Source organism: Muscardinus avellanarius, assembly GCF_963383645.1.
Source record: "Muscardinus avellanarius genome assembly, chromosome: 2".
Taxonomy (NCBI): domain Eukaryota; kingdom Metazoa; phylum Chordata; class Mammalia; order Rodentia; family Gliridae; genus Muscardinus; species Muscardinus avellanarius.
Window position 1 is genome coordinate 75,143,378 of NC_137787.1, and position 20,950 is coordinate 75,164,327.

Genomic DNA, 20,950 nt, shown 5'->3' on the forward strand with positions numbered 1-20,950 from the left:
CTGCGCGCCGCGGTGTCATTCTCTCCGCCCGGGAGGAGGAGGAGGAGGAGGAGGAGGAGGAGGAGGAGGAGGAGGAGGAGGAGGAGGAGGACGTCGGGTCCCGGCTGGGAGGTGGAGCAGCGGCCGCCGCCGCCGCCTCCGGAAAGGGAGAGGCAGGAGCGGGCGAGACTTGGGAACCCCGAAGTGTCCGCGACCCTGCGCGGCGGGCGCCCGTCCAGCTTCATGGGCAAAGTGTGGAAGCAGCAGATGTACCCCCAGTACGCCACCTACTACTACCCCCAGTATCTGCAAGCCAAGGTGAGCGCGGGGCCGGGCGGAGCCCCCGGCCCGGGCTGGGGGAGGCTGCTAACTATAGCGCGGCCGCCTTCCCGGGGGCCGGTGGCGGGGATCGGGTTTCAGAGGGCGGCGGGGACGGGGGGGGGGGCAGACGGGAAACAGCCGCCGCCCCCCCTGGCCCGGGGGGCGGGGAGGGTCGCGGCCCGGGCGCCAGACCCCTTCTCCAGGGCCTCGCCCCGCGAGCAGCAGCTCGGGCTCCCCGGCCTCCCGCCCCGGGGGCGCCCCTCGCCCTCCCGCGCGCGCGGACCCCGCTGCGGGGAGGGCCCCGCGCCCGCCTGCCCGCCCCCGGCCCGCGCCCGCCCCGCGCCGTGCTGATCTTTGGGCGGTGTGGCACTTCACCTGGTTACTGATTTCTACTTTTACGCTGGTGTTTTGGGTGGAAAAGTGGCCAAAGTTCACTCAGCATTCATTGATGTCCTTTTTAATCTTCTCGGGAGCTTTTGCAAAAAGAGAGACGATGGGTAGATTTGGGTGCAGAGAAAGAAGTGACTTTGTGTTTAGTTTTTTTTTTTTTTTTTTTTGGTGTGGGAGAGCAACGATGTTTTCTCAAAAGTGGCCTCGGCACACCCTTAGACTAGAACAGCTGGTGATGTGTAGCAGTATCAATTGCGTCTGGCTTTCTAGGGACCCCGGTTCTTTTGGAGTGGGCCTATCTTAATTTTTACGATAACAATTTGATGCCTCCTGAACTAATTTAAGATATTATTGTGGGTCCATGGAGAGTGGAGATTCCACTGCTTTGGAAGCTTCTGCCACAATTTGGGAGGGCGAAAGTAGGATGCAGCAGCGGCCTTCAGCCATTATCTTCTAGTAACTCCTGGTGCCCTTCTAGATCACAAAAGAATCAGGTACGGACGCAGTGTCTGAACTTTGTATGAGATTGCAGTCATGCCCTGCTTGCTGGCAGACGGGCATTTCCGGCCTGGTACCTGGTACTAAGAATCTCAGATTCAACCTTGATAAGGTGTTCTTTCGTACAATGTGTGTGGTCCGTGTTGTCGTGTACCTACAACATAACCCTGTATTTGTCCGTGTTAAAAGAACACTTGTCAGCAGCGAGGCCAGAAAAGTCTCAGCACCGCAGGGCCTCATTTCTTCATATTCCTTCCCAGTTCTCCTCTTGGGCCACCAGAGAGCAAGATGGTAGCAGCAGGGAGACCCATTATTCATGTCTGTGTAGTTTTCACATAATTGTTTTCAGGAACTTGAGGGAGATGCTAATTTTTTTTAAGCTACAGTGTAGTTGTTCAAAGAAATTTTGTAGCATAATCAATGCGCCACCTTTTAGACGTTTTATATATTTAATGTGCTTGTTTAAATTATGCAGTATTGGGTGCCTAAAAGACAGCCTATTCAACACTTAAGTCTATGAATAATAAATACATACACTCAGGTGAAGAAGAAAAAAAAGCCATTTTTCTACAGGCACATTTACCTTAGTAATTTTTATGTACCATTAGTAAGTTAGAAACCAAGTATATAACATTTAATATAGCTAATGCAATGCCATTTGGCTTTTTTGCCCTGTAAATAATTGAAGAGAGAGACGAACGGCAAGAGCCTGCTCTAGTAATTAGGGTTGGATCCCAGAAAGCTTTAGGGCCCATTTTCTGAAAGTGTGCTTCCTGCATAAAGCATTTAATATTGATTTGTATTACAGTAAATGACATTCTCAGAACATATTTTGCTGTTTCTACTGTGAAATTTGGAATTCTGTTGCTTTGAATCTCTTTGTTTCAGGAGAAAGGTGCTTGACCTATATAACATGATATTAAAGTTTGGTAATTAAATCTAAATTCCCTATTGTAAAAGTATCTTGATTATCTCAGAAAGGGACATCGCTGAAAAATGAAATGTGACCAGAAGCTGATTTTAGATAAGCAGAGTTTGGAACAAATAGCCTTTTTCTCCCCCCTCCCTTTACATATCTGTTGTTAATATGGTGGTAGCGTGTGAGTCTTTAACAAATATAGGTGCTATATTTGATATGTAGTTAGTTTAATGACAAGTGTGGCTTAATCTACCTAAAGAGTTAATAAATTCATAATTGGTTGTCTACTGTGATGATGCTTGCCTGTGTGTGTGTGTGTGTGTGTGTGTGTGTGTGTGTGTGTGTGTGTGTAGGTGTGTGTGTGTTTTAACCTTCCTGAGACAAGGGACGGAAAACATCACCATGTTTAAAGTACAGTGATATGTTTGCTAGTCCCACTTGTTTTGAAACTTCTGTTTGGAAACTCTGTCAAAAACTAAGGAGGGGTGTGGTGATTTTCACTTGTGATCAAGAGGCAGACGCAATTTTCTTGAATCTGGAAGGAATAAATGGATGTAATTTCTTTCCAAAGAGGATTAGATGATACCAATTAAAATGGCATTTTAAAATGAGTTTGTTACCATACATTAAAAAGTTATGTATGCCAAACCATTCTTCTTGTGTTAATAATGCAGTTATAGTATATTTTGGCAAATTCGTTTTGTCATTTTCCTCATAAAACATATTAGTGATAGGCATGGTGGTGCACCTCTCTGACCCCAGTACTTGGGAGGCTGAGACAGGAAGATCCCAGATCTGAGGGTTGCCTCAACAATTTAGCAAGACCCTGTTTAAAAATAAAGAATAAAATAGGGTTGTGGGTGTTGCTTGGAGGTAGAATGCCCCTGGGTTCAATCCCCAGTGCCAGGAAAAAGGAGAAGGAGAAGGAGCAGGAAAAAAAAAAAAAAAAAAAAAAAAACCAAAAATCAAAAAACTCAGCAATGTAGTAAAACCCTGTTTAAAAATTTAAAACAATAAAGTGGGGCTGGGGATATAGGTGAGCGATAGAGGACCCCTGAGTTCAATCCCTAGTACCACCAAACAAACAAAAATTAGTTACTTCAACGTGGCTATCATCAAGCCCATGACCATACTAGCATGCTTTTACTTTAAACAAAAATAATCATCAGAAAAAGTAATATATCTGCATTAAATGTGAAATAAATTCATGAGTGTCATGGAAGGGCAGGACATAGGTGGAAATGAAGGCAATTATGTAATTTCCACAACACCTTAATGTAGAGTAGCACGGATTTCAAGTAACCTGATTTTACATGCTGTTAAGTTTGTCGTGTTTCTCAGGCAGGATGGTTTTATCACAGACGGATCTCTTTATTACCTAACACATTTATTCTGAAATATATTGGATAAAACCTTGTAAACAAAAGCACATATTATCCTAAGGGATTAGTGTGCAATTTCCAGCAGCACAGAAAAACATTGGTAATTAGTATTTCAACACAATGATTTGTATGTATGCATGTTCAACCAACGATTATAGAAATTCTACTTATTATAAAGGTAACTCTTGAATCATGGTTTATTTAAAAAAAAAACTACAGCATACACTATTGCCAGTGCATTTTTGCAAATATTTATGGGATTGGAAACATTATTCTAAGCTGCGCATGGTGTTGTACACCTGTAATCACAGTACTTGAGTGGCTGAGACAGGAGGATTACAGGTTTGAGGCTATCATCAGCAACCTACTGGACCCTTAGCAATTTAGACCTTGTTTCAAAAATAAAAGATAAAATAGGGATGAAGGTATAACTTGGAGGTAGAATGCCCCTGGGTTCAATTCCTAGTAACACAAGACAGAAGAAGAAAAAAGTAGGGAAGAAGGAGGGAAAAAGAAAGGAAGGAATTAAATTTATTTTGAAGAAAGTAAAGTATAAAATTCTCTTTACATGATTAGCTATTCTGTATGATTTTAAAACAATGACACATTTTAATCATTTGTGTCATTTAAAAAGTGACACATTTGTAACCTTCAAATAGTTATATTATTTCTCTAAAATATATTGAAAGTTTTGATGTATATAGCTACATAATTTTCCATACTAAAAATGTTATATGCTAACACAGTGCTTGTTTCTAAAACGAAACATAATTTTGTTATCAAGACATTTTTGTATAAGTATATGCCAAAGAACACATCTAAATTTAGCTTCAATATCTGAAAAAAATAATGCATGATTTAATTTGGGATTCCATTAAGAAAACCCACTAGGATACTTTTCCTGAATTGAACTTCCTGTGTGCATTTACCATTTTGTTGCATTTCTTAATGCTTATTTGGTTCTAACCAAATGAAAATAATCTCAAATAATCCGTTTCTCCAGAAAATTAAGAGTCTGATTTGATACTTAAAACTATTGAGTGTAAGAAAGTGAATTGAAAGTATAAAGGCATAAGATGTGGAATAATTTGTGTCTTAAGATGTAAACAAGTTTAAGAGATAAAGACTGCTTAAATGTAACAATTCGGCAGCAGTGTTTTACACTGATTAGTCAACATTATATTCTTAGTGGGGTACAGTGACTGGAAGTGCTAATTAAAAGAGGCAAGGTTATATAAATGTTAAAAAAGATGAATTATAATACAACATTGTGGTACCCTTTCTTTCTGTTGATTTTCTTTTGACTATCCCAGGGTACTGTTATTTTATAGATTACTTTTTTATATTGATAGTAAAAATTTAAGCTACTAGAAGGGAAAAGAAAGAGATAAGTGAAGTCAGAAAGCACCCAATCATTTTGTATCAGTACAACTAAATATAACTTATATTTCTGGCAATATTGACTTTGATTCTAAATTCAAATGTGGGCAATGTAATAAAATATACTTTTAAGAATTTTTTAAAACTTTATTGATATATTGCTCCAAATTTAAGTTTTGATTAATGGTTTATTGAACTTTAAAATTATTCCAGCTTACTTAGTAGGAAATGAGATGTTAAATTACAGGTCTTTTATCTAAAGACAAAAGGATCTTTTATATTTTTCTTTAACTGAAGAGGAAGTTAAAATAAAGCTATTTTTTTCTGTATCTGATCAACCAATAAAAATCATGTGAGAAAAGTCTGGAATGAAGGAACAAGTGCTCAGTAAAGATGTTATGTCATTTGTTCTTTTTAAAGCTGATGAGGGATTTCCTATTTAGTTTGCTTTGCATTGGACACTCATGTATATAGAGTTAATCTTTAAGCACTCTCATAACCCTGCTGCAAGCCTATCTTCAAAGGATCTCAACACCTCCCTTGTTCTGGGACTAATTCACAGAACAGTAGGTGCTAAATAAATGCTTGTCACTGAACTGTCATTATTCAGAGGAAAAAAATGCATGTAATGTTATTTTAGGCCATATAAGTTTTATATATCGAAACCTACAAGTGTAATAATCTAGCCTAGTTTTCTAATGAAATTTCATTATGGTTTGATTTGTGCTCTGATTTCTTTTGTTCTTATAAGGAAAATTACAACAGTTTTATGAATTGAGCAAAATCCCTAGAATGAATCACATATATATTGATTGGTCAGTGCTGAACTTACAGAGTCAAAAGTACCTTTTTGTGCAATCTTTATTAGAGAATATAGGCACCTGAGAAACTCTCATTGTAGTATATTGAGAGGGAGGATGTCACATACAAAGAACTGGTACTTTGCTTGTCGGTGCCACCTGTTACCAGCCTATCTTGTCTGCCAACACTGCCCACACTTCCTGCTTAATTTTCCCAAAATTTTCTTCCAGTGTATTTCAGACATGGTAAATACATTTATTTGCTTAAAAGATAATAACTAAAATATAAACTAGGACCAAGTTGTTGAGAATTCTTGCTATCTCTTAGTTACTGAATGTGGCATAACCCCAAAACCTAAGATTTGGCTGTCCAGCTTTGAAATTGGGATGTATGAATACAGTTTCTATTCCATTCATTGGGATATTGAGTTGCTCTTAAGTGAAAGGTTTTTATTGAGCGAAAGAATTTTATTTAACGTAAAATATTTAAAAGAAACATAGCCATGTTATGTCAGTTATTTAAACGTAGCACCATAATATTTGGTTTAAAGCAAAGAAAATATTAAAAAAAAAACACAGTGGGCTTGGGGATGTTCTGTGAGATGAATTTAAGTGTTTTGGTTTCTCAGATGTGTCTTCTTTTATTGTACTGAGGATTGAACCCAGGGGTGTTATACTTCTGAGTTAGATGCCCAACCCGGTTTTATTTTATCTTTTTATTTTGAAATAGGGTCTCACTAAGTTGCTAAAGGTCTTGCCAAGTTGCTGAGGCTGGACTTGAACCTGCAGCCCTCCCATCTCAGCCTCCCAAGTATTGGGAGCATAGGCATGTGCCATCACACCCAGCCCCTGATGCATCCTTTCAATGAATAAGAAGTATAGCCTGCTGGACCTCTGCTGTGCTCACCATTCGCAGCTCTTGGATGATCAGCTTTACTGCGGCTTGTTTGGTCAAAGGATGAAAAGCAGAATGTCTTCTTGAAACCACGTATATTAGACACACATACAAATTGGAGCCCTCAAAAGTTTATAGTCTTAAGATTTATATTTAGGTCTTTTATCTATTTTGAGTTAATACTTGTATATGGGATTAGGTAAAGGTCCAATTTTATTCTTTTCCATGGAATTATTATTTTTCAACAATATTTAGTTAAAAGATTATTATTTCCACCACCAAATGTTCGTGGAAACCTTGTCAAAAATAACTTGACAATATAGGGAAGAATTTAGCTCTAGGCTTGTATTTAACTCCAATGGTCTATATATCTGCCTTTAGAACAGTACTACACTGTTTCAATTATTGTAGCTTTATATGGTTTGAAATCAGAAAATATATATCTGCTAGCTTTGTTCTTTTTCAAGATCGTTTTGGGTATCTAGAATTCATATTCCATATTAGGATAGATTTTTTTCTGAAAAATAAATATATAAATATATGATAGTTTCACCTAAAAAAACAGAAAAAAATATGCTCTAGTAAGAAAGAAAGCAAAAAGAAATATTGAAATGCTATCTTTAAATCATCAAACTCTTGGTATCAGACAAATGAAACTGTTATGTGAGATTATCATTTTTAATTTTGGATAAATTGCTATAATACTAGATGTCAACCACTAAGCCAAGCATGGGAAGGAGGGATGGGGAGAGAATGGGGTGGGGATCGGGTGGGGGCTGACTGGGCGATGTGTGCATGTATGTCTACAAAAGTTTGTATCCCACTATGATGTATGAATACAGTGCACCAATAAAATAAAATTAAAAAAAAACAAATTGGAGCCCTCACACAAAATTGATAAGAGAAGCTAAACATTTCTTAATCCAGTAGATGGGGGTGGGGAAGGGTTAAGGGGATGGTGACAGCTAAGCCAAGAACAAACTGAACATGTATCTCCGATAATCTAATTCCTTATTTTTGCTTAATGTTTCTAGTCTCCTTAACATAATTACATGAATATTTTTTTTTCAAATAAGCTTTGGAAAATAAGTGTGTCAGAATGATAAGGGAAAAACAGAAGGAGAGGGCGACGTCCACATCTAGACCTTGTAGGGGAGCAAAAGTCCAACACCGAGTTCTTCATTCTTCCTATAGTGTCCTCTAGCCAGTTCTTAAATGGATGCATTTGTCATGTCAGAAGACAAAAAAAAAATAAGTCTAGCCTTCTGGGTGGTGAATATGAAAACCTGGATTCTAAAGGAGAGACTGCATGCTAATATGAATAGTTAACTTGTTTATCAATCTGGCACTGTAAGCATGCAAAATCATCATTAGGTGGATGCTTTCCAACATTGCCCATAATGTCTGTATTCTGGAATTAGGTTGTTTTAAGCTAGTAGCTTGTTGGAAAATTGCCAAAGCTCGTGAAATGCTAAAATGCTTGCCAATCGATTGTTGTGCTGAGTGACCCGCACACCCTTCCCTGCACTTGACATTGGGGAAGGTGAGGGGTAGAATGTCTGCTTCCTGCTCCCCAGCACGAAGCACCAGAGAAGACAGAATTAGATATATTACAAAAAATGGATGAAGAATCTTTCAAAATAGCAGACCCAGAATAATGGCCTCCCAACCAAGGGTCTGAGTGACAGAGAAGGCACTTAGGTGTATGTTAAAGTTAAAACTGCATGCATTTTTCAAGAAAAGGAAAGTGTTAATAAAAGCTATAATAAATCTGGACATTTTAGGAAGAAACTAAACTTTAAATAAACAAGTGGGAATTTCTTGAGTTGATAATCAGGATTGTTTTGGTTTTGCTTTATAATTCTCTTGAAAGTACTTAGACTTTTGAAAGTCTTTTGTGCTTTATGTTAACTGCTTCCCCTTAAAGTGTCATATTCCATTGTTTTATTTTACATTATTTCTAGTCTTATGTTTATAAAACCAGCCTATTGAGGTAGTGACAGATTGGTAATGTAATCTTTAAATGAGGACATAATAGGTATATAGAAATGTTACTTTTATAATTTTGAGCCATTTGAAATGATGTTTATTACTTCTAGCTTATTAGCCTTGCTTTATGGCAAAAGGGCAAAATAAGTTTGGGGTTTTAAATGCCTCTAATTAGATCACTGACTGCAGTGTACACATGGATGGTGTCTGATGTGAGTTGGCATGCTTTCAGAAAAATAGATTTAAAAAATTTTCCTGATCTTTTAGGAACATATCTTTATCTGGTCAGTATCTAACTTTAATCTAACTTTAGTTTATTTTTTGGGGGGTGTGGTACTAGGGGTGGAACCCAGGGGCTTTTCTACCTCTGGGCTATACTCCCCAAACTATTTTTACTTTGTTGGAAACAGGGTCTCACTAAGTTGCTGAGAGCCTCACTAAGTAGCTGAGGCTGGCTTTGAACCTGTGCGATCCTCCTGTCTCAGCCTCTCAAGCACCGGGATTACAAGCATAGACCACCATGTCCGGCCTAACTTTAATTCTTTAAAAATAAATTGCTATTCACCACTGGGAATGAATTCATGTGCTTAAGAGATCTATTGTCTTCTCATTGGCCTCACTGTGGGATCCAGAATCTTTCCCTCTGGCTGCCCCTGAACATGTGCTGTGAAGTTGGGCTCCTGGGTCCCAGACAAACTGTGATTTCAGGGAAAGGTTTTTTGCAACACAAAGAGATTATTTCATAAATGTCATAAATAATTTTCACTGGTCTTGAAGAAAAAATGCATCACCTTCTCAGCTTTGCAAGTGTGGGCTAATTTCACAAAATACTAGTTGTATTTTTCTATGAGTTGAAAAACAGTATTTAGAATAGCAGAATTAGATAGATACCACTAGGGTATATTGTGCTCTTAACCTGGATTTCTTGGGAAGAAAAATCAAAGTTACCCAAAATGAATTTTTATAAGCTTTTATCTACTGTATCCTCAAATAACACTATAACATTTCCCCTGCTAAATATGTTTTAATCATGATGATTTTGAATTGCAGTTGGGAGTAAATTTGTACTGAAGAGCCTTTAAGTCTTCCCTTATCCCAAAAATCATAAGGAAGTTTTTTCAGAATTTATATAACAAAGTCTCAAGTAACATATTTGGCCATATCTTATAAAGTAAATTTTATTACAAATTCATAATACCGTCTAGTTTACTTTTTTTTCTCACCAATAATTTGAATTAATCACCAAACAAGTTTTTGACAAATGCACATATTTATAAGAAGGAAAATTTGCCAGAAAAATTTATTTTCAAGTCATGAACTGAAATACTCCCAAAGACCTCTGTGCTTCTACAAAGCATAACTCTGATTAATTTCATTGTCATATTTAATGATAGGGTCCCCAGACAACATATGAGAGCTTGTAGAAGTAACCCACTTCCTAATTCATATACTGTTCTGTTAATTCCACCATAGAACTAAGTTCAGATGGCCAATAAATGTATAAAAAAAGTTCAACAGCATTAGCAATCAAAGAGGTACAAATCAAAACTACCCTGAAATTTCACCTAACTCCAATTAAAATGGCAGTCATTAAAAACATGCTTATAATCCCAGTACTTGGGAGGCTAAGTAAAGAAGACCGTGGTTCGTGGACAGCCTCAGCTACTTACTGAGGCCCTCCACAACTTAGTGAGACCTTGTTTCAAAGTAAAAAATAAAAAAATAGGGCTGGGGGTGTAGCTTGGAGGTCAAATGCCCGTGGGTTCCTTCTGCAGTAACACACACATACACAAGCACACACATGCGCGTGCACACACACACACACATAAATGCTGGTGAGGATGTGGAGAAGTGGGAACTCTAATACATTGTAGGTGGGATTACAGATTGCAACCATTTGGGAAAGTAATATGGGGGACCCTCAGAAGAATGGGAATGAACCTACTATATAATCCAGCAGTAGTACCACTTCTGGGTATCTACGCAAAAGAATGGAAACCAAACGACCAAACTAATGCATGTATATCTATGTTTATAGCCGCACAGTTCACAATTGCCAAACTATGGAACCAGCCAAAATGTTCACCAACAGATGAATGGATTACAAAACTATGGAATATGTACACAATGGAATTTTACTCAGCCATAAACAAGAACAAATTTATGTCATTTGCAGGAAAATGAATGGAACTGGAGAACATGCTAAGTGAGATTAGTCAGACACAAGTAAAAAAAATGAGATGCTCTCCCTAATATTCGGAAGCTAGGGAGAAAATGGGTCATAGGAGGAACTCTAGAAGAAGAAACCTTAGATGAGCAAATAAGGCAACCTGATTGAGGGTGATGGGAGGGGGAAGAGGGAAACACTTTAGAGCACATGTACATTCACAAACATATCAAAGTCAACCATTAAGCCAAACATGAAAAGGAGGGAGGAGGGAAGGAACGGGGTGGAGAGTGAGGAAGGGCTAATTGATGTGTGCATGTATGCCTTTACCATCTTGTACCCATTAAGATGTATGACTACAGTGCAACAGTAGAAAGAGAAAACAAAGAACCAAGTCACTTACCAGAGGATGTTTCTTGAAGGAGGTAAAAGTTGGAATTCCAGGATCTCCTCTTTGCCTTCTGTGGGGAAGTAGGAAGACATTTCAAGCAGTTCTTTAATAGGGATGTGAGCTTTGGGGAAGGGGTTTTAAGAAGACTGGGAAGTGTGGCTCGCTTGTGACATCAGATGAGTCAGGGATTTGCAAAACCAGCTGTTGGCGCTGGAGCTTCTAGCTGGAATTGGGCGAGTGGGAGCCCTTCCTACTCCTTGATTAGCTCCTCACTCTCCCCACTTACCAGTTGTCTTTTCTTATGTTGACCTTCAGAGATAATCTCTTTTCTCTCCCTCAGAAAAGCCACCTAAGTGTTGCTGGAAGTACTTTGCATCCTGACCTTACCTCTGATGAGATTCTTATGGCCTCACAGCTTGTCTTTTCTCTATTCCTCAATCAAGCAAACATTTCTTGTGGCTGGTAACAAGAAGGAAAAAAGAGAGTGAAAGTGTCCAGTTCTATCACTTCTCTTGTTTTCTTTTACCTGGTTCTTTGATGGTCGTACCTACTAGGGAACACCAGACCTTCTTGAGTTCTTGAGAATTGGATGATGGTGTGTATTTTTACCCCCACCTCCCCTTTTTTAAAACTTAGAATCAGCCTGTGAAGCACAGATTAAGACGCCTACCCTGAAAGGACAAGGCCTGAACCAATTTTTGGTTACATGGATCCTTTGGCATTTTATTTTTGGATTGTAGCTCAGTAGACTCTATGGTGAAGAGCTGGACAAGGCCCAGTGGCCTGCAAAGTGTGTGTGTGTGGGAGTAAAGTTCATGGCTCTGGATAGCAAGGGTTTGCACAATCTCAAAGTGTTTTCTTCTGGCTTTCTTTCCACTCTTGCCCTAGCATTTCATCTTACCCTGTAAGACTGGAGCCACTCTGGACTTGGAATCACTAACAGTTGTATGTGTTCCACAAAGTGGCCATCTCAAGGAAAGATACTTCCAGTTGAGATGCCTACACCAAGGACCACGTGTGTCTGACTTAATGTGGCTTAAAAAAAAAAAAACTTCACTAACTCAATGTTACTGATTATGATTAAGAATTTGCTAACTAAAACTGCCTTTTGAGTCAGATTTTTCTCTTTTCATTGCTTATACAATATTATATGGAAAACAAATTAACATTTTATTTTGTAATGTATAAGTGTATTATGGAAGCACAAACATGATGTAATTCTTTGAAGAAGAATATGTAATTAGCATAACAAAGTGTTTTGATGACAAATGTGTATTCCTAAGGAAATTGTAACTTAAATATGATAGTAAAATGGTAGGCTGATTACATTTTTATTAACCTAAACTAAAATTTAAGGTCACTAATAACCATTTTTCTATTTCTTGATCATTTTACCAAACTATTCTTTTTTCTAAAAAATAATCACAAAAATATACTTTTTTAATTGCAAAGGCTAAAAAGGATATGTTTCTGACTTGGGAAAAATTTCTTTTTAAAATTTTAATAGCAGAAATTATTGATTTGGGTTGCCCTTTTATTTTAAAGAATGAATTGTTTTTAACATACAGATTTGATTTTAAATGACTGTGGGTGCTATCTAGTGCTCTTTCCTACCCCTCCATTTCTGTCGCAAAGATCATCAAATCCATGCTTCAGCAGCATAGATGTTCTTCGGTGCACATCCTCAGAGCTTTCAGAATTTGATTTGACTGTGCAGTCTGACTGACGATAGCATGTTCAGATAAGTGCGCTGTGATAGTGATCTGTGTGTCTGGGCCCTAATGAACATCTGCTTTCCAAGGCGCCACAACAGCACCTTGCTTTGTTTCTTCTTCCTTTGCCTTTTTGATTTGAATCTTGTTAAACCCTAGAAACGGGGTCATGTTTATTTTTCTTCAGTATGCAAATTCTATCTCCCTTTTTGGGAAAAAAAAAAAGCCAGATATTTTAACTATGAGTGAATTCACTAGGAATGAAAAAGGAGACTGCAGAAAACCACAGCAATAGTTCTTCTCTTAACAAGGAAAACATATGATATGAAAAGCATCTAGTTAAAATTGTACAGATGTTACTACCAGAACAATGTAGTTAAATTCAATAAGCACCTTCAATAATCCTCACAATAAGTAAGGATTGTGTTGGGCCTTGGAAGTTGCAAATAAATAATTAGGACACAGTGTGTGTCACCATGGAGCCCATTGGATCATTTTATTTTTTGTTTAAAATTTGCATTTAAGTAGAATATACACACAATTTAGTGTACAGATTTTGAATATGAATATAACCTATGTTGACATACATGTATGATAGCCACTCAGATGACAATATAACTTTTCCAACACTCGTAAAGCTTCCTCATTTATACCCACCAAAGGTAACTACTGATCTGACTCCTGTTGTAGCAGATTGGTTTTGCATATTTTTGTATTTAAAAAAAAAGAAGAAAAAAAGGATAAACCTTAGATGAGTAAAGAAGGTGTGCTGAGGGAGATGGGGGTGGGGAGGGATGCACCCCAGTGCACAGGATGTACATTCACAAACCTACCAAAGTCAGTCTCTAAGCCGAACATGAGAAGGGGAGAGTGGGGAGAGAATGGGTGGGAATTGGGGAAGGGCTTAATGAGTGATGTGTGCATGTATGCCTCTACCATCCTAAACTTCATCAAGATGTATGATTACAGTGCACCAATAAAATAACAAATGAAATCACATTGTATGCATGTTTTTGTGTCTAACCTCTTTAGCTCATCATTATATTCATTCATTGATGATGTTAAGCAAGCAGTTGTTATTTTTAATGCTATCCTGTATAGCATTCTATCACATAATATGCCGTAATTTATTTATCTATAATTAATGGGCATTGGGATTATTACAATTTGGGGCTACCAGGAATTGAGTTGCTGTAATTATTTTCATATCATGTATTCAACATCTGCACTTATTCCTAAGAATGGAATTTGTAGGTCACACAATATGTGTGTGTTCAGCTTTGGTAAACATTAACCAGTTTTCTACTGCTGCAGGAAAGCAGAGAAATCGAATTGCTTTGATCCTAACACTTGGCACTGTAAATCTTCTTAATTGTAGCCCCTCTGATTGGTGCTATCTCATGGGTTGAACTTGCATTTTCCTGATGATTAATGATGCACACTTTTTCTTTCTTTTCATATCTTTTCTTATCTTCTTGAGACAGGGTTTGCTTTGTTGCCCAGGCTGGCTCAAGAGACTTTCTCAAGTGATAGGATAACAGGCAGGAGTCAGCACACCAGGCTTAACCTTTTCTGTGAGTTTATTGGCCAGTTGGTAATAGGCATCCTCTTTGGTGAAGTATGTTTCAAGTTTTTGCTCAGTCTTTTGTTAGTTTTTTCTTAAAACTAACAGTTTTCTTGAGATATACCTACCATGCAGCTCAACTTTTTATTTCTTTTTTTGGGGGGAAGGGCATGTACTAGGGATTGTACCCAGGGCATTCTACCACTAAGCTATACCTCTAGCTCTTTTTTTTTTTTTTTAATTTTGTTTTGAAACAGTCTTACTACATTGTGGAGGCTGTCCTTGAACCTTTGATCCTTCTATCTTAGCCTCCCAAGTACTGGGATTACAAGCACATTACCATGCTGGGCTTGATTGATATCTTTTAGTAAATAGAAGTTCCTTGTTTCAATAGAGTCAAGGTTGTCAGTCTTTTGTGATCATCACTTCTTGTGTCTGTTAAGGAAATCTTTGCCTATTTTAAAGCCATGTTTTCCTACATTTTCTCTAAGAAGTTATATTTTATCCTTTTACCTTAGGTCTGCAATTCCTTCCTAATTAATTTTTACATTTGGTTTGGATAAGGTCAAGACCCTCCCCCTACCCCATGTGTATATATTCCAGCATTACTTTAAAAAAAAGAAACTTTTTCTTTTTGAAATTCAGTATTGCCTTTGTTGTAAGTCAGGTGACTCCATTTGTGTGGATCTTTGAATAGATTCTTGTTTTGTTCCATATGTAAACATGTGCCAATACTACATTGCCTCAATTACTGTAACAATATAGAAAAAATATAGGTATAATTTATACTTCTTTTTGGTGCTAGGGATTGAACCCAGGAGCATTCTGCTTCTGAGCTATATCCCCACCCCTGTTTTATTTTTTCTTTCGAAACAGGGTTTTACTAAGTTTCTGAAGCTGTCTTTGAACCTATCATTCTTCTATCTCAGCATCCCAAATACTGAGATTACTGATGTGTACCAACTCACCCAGCTAGAAGGTATATATTCTTTAGAGTGGTCTTAGCCATTCTAGGACTTTTGAGTTTATAAATTTAAGTATCTATTAAAATTGTTATATATAATATCACACTTATAATTTGAAAGACTCATCAGTATTAACATATATATATTATATACATACATATATATATATATAGTCCCAAATTATTTCTATAGATTTAATGTCATTCCAGTAAAAATACTAAGTGTGATATATCTCTTATTTATGAAGTTACTACTTTTGAGTGATTAATAGTAAACATAACATCAAGTCCCTGTTGTTTTAAATACTTGTTTCTTAAATACATACAATGATTTTTTCAAGATCTCTGCTGTGATAATTGGCATAGATTGAGAAGAAAACAATTCTTTTAAAGAGAATGAGGATATTTATTATTAGGGATCAAGATTAATTTTGAAAAGTAGCTCGCCACCGAAACATTCTTTTAAGAACACATGCCATTCTTTTTGGCTCTTCTTGAATGCATCTCACAATATATGACTGTTTTCCCTTTATACTGTATTCTTTTTTGGAGTCTTTGTTTATTCAATGTTGTAGTGATAGCACTTTCCCTTGTCGCATGTACTTATAAGCATACTAGTAAGTCAAATCAAATCGGTTTTATCTGGAGAATTTTCTGACATCCTTTATGATTTTTTTTTTAATATGCCTATAATATTGTGAACACAAAGATTGGGAAATTCTACTTAGATACTAACTTCTAAGCAGTAGACCATGCTGCTCTCTGGGCTACAGTTCTTTTAAAACTTTTCTTAGATGTTCCAGAAATCTTATATTTTTTCATGCTTTATATTTAAGGTTTTAAGCTTTGATTACTGCTATATCCAGCCAGCCAAAAACAACTACATAGAAACCTTCAAAGCTTATTAGTTCTGGCTAGGTTCGCCTAGGTTGAGTAGGTGGTTGAAGAGATGACTTCTGAAGTTTCTTTCAACTCTAAATTTTATGAGTCTGGGAATTTATAACATCCAAGAATCATGGGATGTTAGAATTGGAAGGAACTTTAAGATCCTCTGGTCTGAGCTCTCCATTTACAGATAAGGAAGAATAAAGAGACAGAATAGCTGAGTGTGGTGGCCCATGCTTGTAATCTCAGAACTTGGGAGGCAGAGACAGGAGAAGCACAGGTTTGAAGCCAGACTCAGCAGCTTAGTGAGGCTCTCAGTAACTTAGTGAGCCTCTGTTTCCAAATAAAAAAATATAAGATAGGTCTGGAGGTATAGCTTCGAGGGGAGGTAGAAGGCCCCTGGGTTCCATCTGCAGTACCACAAAAAGAGAGGGGAGGAGGGAGGAAGAGAGGGAGGAGGGGAGGGAGAGGGAGAGAGGGAGAGGGAGAGAGGGGGGAGAGAGGGAGAGAAAGGAGAGAGAGAGAGAGAGAGAGAGAGAGAGAGAGAGAGAAGCAACACTCCCAAAAGGCAAAGCGGCAGGAGGGCCAGAGTTGGGGCCTGGGCTGGCTCTGGCATGACTAGTCCAGGCCACTGCCTGCAGAGGAAGACAGCAGGAAGAGCACATGTTAGCTTCTGCAGTTGCGCCATGTTGGATGGGGGGTGAGTGGAGCCTACATCTTCAGCTGGTGCCAGCAGGATTTAGCAGTGGTCACTCTGTCTCAGGTCATCCTTCAGTGAGGCTGGTGGACTTCTGCCCTTCTATCTACTAACATGGGCTCTTCTCCAAGTTCACCAAGACCATGTTGACCCAAAGCCACCTCTGCTTTGCTCTTGTGTTCCTAACCCATTGCGCATTAGTGGGTAGCCCACAGCTGACTGTGCTGGTTCTTCTTCACTCCTGGCCTGTTTTTGGTCTGGTTCTGTTTCTTTGTTCTTCCTTTAGCACATTCCTTAGAGGCCTTATTTTCATAGCCCTGGCTCTAGGGCCAGGACTCTTGTTTTCAGCACTTTGGAGCTGAAACTGGCAGGGTTATTCTAGACTACTTCACCTTTGCTAAACTTTATCCTGCCAACACTCACCTGCTGGAACTTGTTTGGCCAACAACAACCCAAAGCCCCAGCACAGCCCCGATTAAACACCTCCTCTCCTTGTTGAAGTCAGCTGTCTAGTCCATTACTGTGATGGTACCCACCTTTTGAGTCTGGCATCTTCCTGAGATATTTAAACATGCTTGCAGGTTCACAGCTTTGGAAGCTCATCATACAACTGTGTTAATCAATTATGGGGGGGGGCCTTGGAAAGGCAAGATGCACAGTAGATGTTATCAACAAACCCATTGTAAACATTGGACATAGCGTTTTGTATATTTATTAAAGAGGATGTGGGGAAAGAGGAACTCTTTTACACTGTTGGTGGCAGTGCAAACTAGTTCAGTCGCTATGGAGATCCAGTGTGGAGCTGTGAATGTCATGACTGGCCATGTGCCATGCATTAGGGAAACAAAATACAAAAGAAATTGGGATCTATCAAGCCAAGAAGAGAGAATAATTTTTTTTTTCACAATTCACAGAAAGATTCACCAAGGAAGATGCCTTTCTTATTTTGTTTACATGTTTCAAAGATTATCACAGGTCACTAACTTCTTGACAGAAAGTATAATATAAAGTTAAACCATCAGGAACCATGACTTATTAAAGGTTAATTAGATATTAAGAAAAAATGGTTTGTAAAATTACTTCTTAAGTGAATTGAAAAGGATGAGTTTATCTTATTTGATTCCTACACAACTTTTTAGGACTGTGTGCTTGAGCAATACCAAGGTACAATCATAACTAGCTTTAATTGTTTTATTATTATTATTATTATTATTATTATTATTATTATTGGTGGTGGTACTGGGGTTTCTGGAAACCCTTCTACCTCCGGGTTGTACTTCCAGACCTATTTTATATTTTTTTATTTGGAAACAGGGTCTCTTAAGCCAGCGAGGCTGGCTTCGAACCTGCACGATCCTCCTGTCTCCATCTCCCAAGCGTGGAGATTACAAGTGTGCACCACCACACCCGGCTTTTTGCCCTGATTGGTTTAAACTTTTCTTTCCTCATAGAAGTGTAGGTGACCATAACTGGAGAACTCTGGGAGCTATGAGATTTGCAGAAGGAACTGACAGAAAGGATTATTGGATGACTTAAAATGATATTACCTATAATAAAACCAAGTGATGTATGGACCATTACTACTTGACAAGTACAATAGAGGTATTTCCAGTGAGGTGGTGTATATAAAGAATGAAAAAGCCAGGCATGGTGGTACATGCCTATGATCCCAGTACATAGGAGGCTGAGATGGGATAATTGCAGGTTCAAGGCCAGTCTCAGCAACTTAGTGAGGCCCTCTACAACTTAGAGGGACCCTGTTTAAACAAATAAACAAACAGGGCTGGGAGTGTTGCTCAAATGTAGAATGACCCTGGGTTCAATCCAGGTTCCTTTTCGTATAGAGTAGTTGACAGCTTGGACTAGAAGATTCTCTTGGTTAGGATTGAGAGATAACTGGAGAACTCTGGGAGCTATGAGATTTGCAGAAGGAACTGACAGAAAGGATTATTGGATGACTTAAAATGATATTACCTATAATAAAACCAAGTGATGTATGGACCATTACTACTTGACAAGTACAATAGAGGTATTTCCAGTGAGGTGGTGTGTATAAAGAATGAAAAAGCCAGGCATGGTGGTACATGCCTATGATCCCAGTACATAGGAGGCTGAGATGGGATAATTGCAGGTTCAAGGCTAGTCTCAGCAACTTAGTGAGGCCCTCTACAACTTAGAGGGACCCTGTTTAAACAAATAAACAAACAGGGCTGGGAGTGTAGCTCAAATGTAGAATGACCCTGGGTTCAATCCAGGTTCCTTTTCGTATAGAGTAGTTGACAGCTTGGACTAGAAGATTCTCTTGGTTAGGATTGAGAGAGTCATCATTTGTGTGTGTGTGTGGGGGGTACTGGGGTTCCTAGAAACCCTTCTACCTCTGGGATACACTCCCAGACCTATTTTTTATATTATTTTTATTTGGAAACAGGGTCTCTTAAAGCCAGTGAGGCTGACTTCGAACCCGCGCGATCCTCCTGTCTCTGCCTCCCAAGCACAGGAATTACAAGCGTGCGCCACCACGCCCAGCAATGAGAGAGTCATCTTTAAAGAACATGTTTTGCCAAAACATATTCGTGCTAATAATATTCACATGTAAATAAATTGTTCTGAATCTCTCCCAAAACACAGCAGTACCTGTTTGCTTGTTTTATTTTCAACAGTGATAGATGGGAATGAGTGACGCCTTAGACATTAGGTACGTTACTTGTCCAAATTAAAAATGTACATATTCAGTCAGAGATTCTTTTATTTTATTTATATGTGGAACATATTGAAAATTGGTTTACATTTAGACTGTGCTTGGTGCCCTCTCCCTCCAACCCCTTCCCTTCCCCCACTCCCAACAACGAGTGTCCAGGTTAACCATGCTATATTCATACTTTTACACATATTCAATTACAGCTCTTCCATTAATCAACCTCAGCCTTCTTCCTCTCCTACCCTTCCTTTCTAGCTCTGCTGAGTTTTCTCTTCCATTATCTGGAGTCCCTCTGGTATCTCCAATGATCCCTAGTTTGGGCATATTAGAGAAAACATATGTCCCTTCTCTTTCTGTGCTTGGCTGATCTCACTTAACATAATGTTCTCTAGTTCCTTCCATCTTCTTGCGAATGGCATGATTTTGTTCTTCTTTATAGCTGAGTAGAATTCCATTGTGTGCATTTCCCATAATTTTGCAATCCATTCATCTGTTGATGGAGATCTAGGTTGGTTCCATATTTTGGCTATTACAAACTGTGCTGCTCTGAACATGGGTTTGCATATGTTAATGTAGTTCTCTGATTTCAGCCCCTTTGGAAAAATACCCAGGAGTGGTATAGATGGATCATATGGTGGATCTATTCCCAGTTTTCTAAGGAATCTCCACACTGATCTCCATAGCGGCTGAACTAGTTTGCACTCCCACCAACAGTGTAAAAGAGTTCCTTTTTCCCCACATCCTCGCCAGCATATGTTGTTATTTCCTTTCTTTTTTTTAAAAAATTTTTATTGGTGCACTGTATTCATACATCATAGTGGGATACAAACTTTTGTAGACATACATGCACACATCGCCCAGTCAGCCCCCACCTGATCCCCACCCCATTCTCTCCCCATCCCTCCCTCCCATGCTTGGCTTAGTGGTTGACATCTAGTATTATAGCAATTTATCCAAAATTAAAAATGATAATCTCACATAACAGTTTCATTTGTCTGATACCAAGCTTTTGATAACTTAAAGATAACATTTCAATATTTCTTTTTGCTTTCTTTCTTACCAGAGAATATTTTTTTTCTTTTTTTTTTTTTTAGGTGAAACTATCATATATTTATATATTTATTTTTCAGAAAAAAATCTATCCTAATGTAGAATATGGACTCTAGATACCCAAAACGATCTTGAAAAAGAACAAAGCTGGAAGATATATATATTTTCTGATTTCAAACCATATAAAGCTACAATAATTGAAACAGTGTAGTACTGTTCTAAAGGCAGATATATAAACCATTTCATTTCTTTATGTTGCCACTCTGATT

At 38.3% G+C, this 20,950-nt stretch overlaps 1 protein-coding gene across 2 annotated transcripts in view; it reads left to right on the top strand.

Moving 5' to 3' along the window:
* Nucleotides 1-222: 222 nt before the first annotated feature.
* RBMS1 (RNA binding motif single stranded interacting protein 1) overlaps nucleotides 223-20,950 on the top strand; it is a gene marked incomplete at both ends in the record, with an annotated part of 222,006 nt that continues 201,278 nt past the window's right edge. For both annotated transcript variants that reach the window (XM_080689068.1, XM_080689069.1), the window contains one exon: nucleotides 223-297. In XM_080689068.1, coding sequence (XP_080545194.1) covers nucleotides 223-297 — 75 coding nt within the window. The remainder of the gene's footprint in view (nucleotides 298-20,950) is intronic.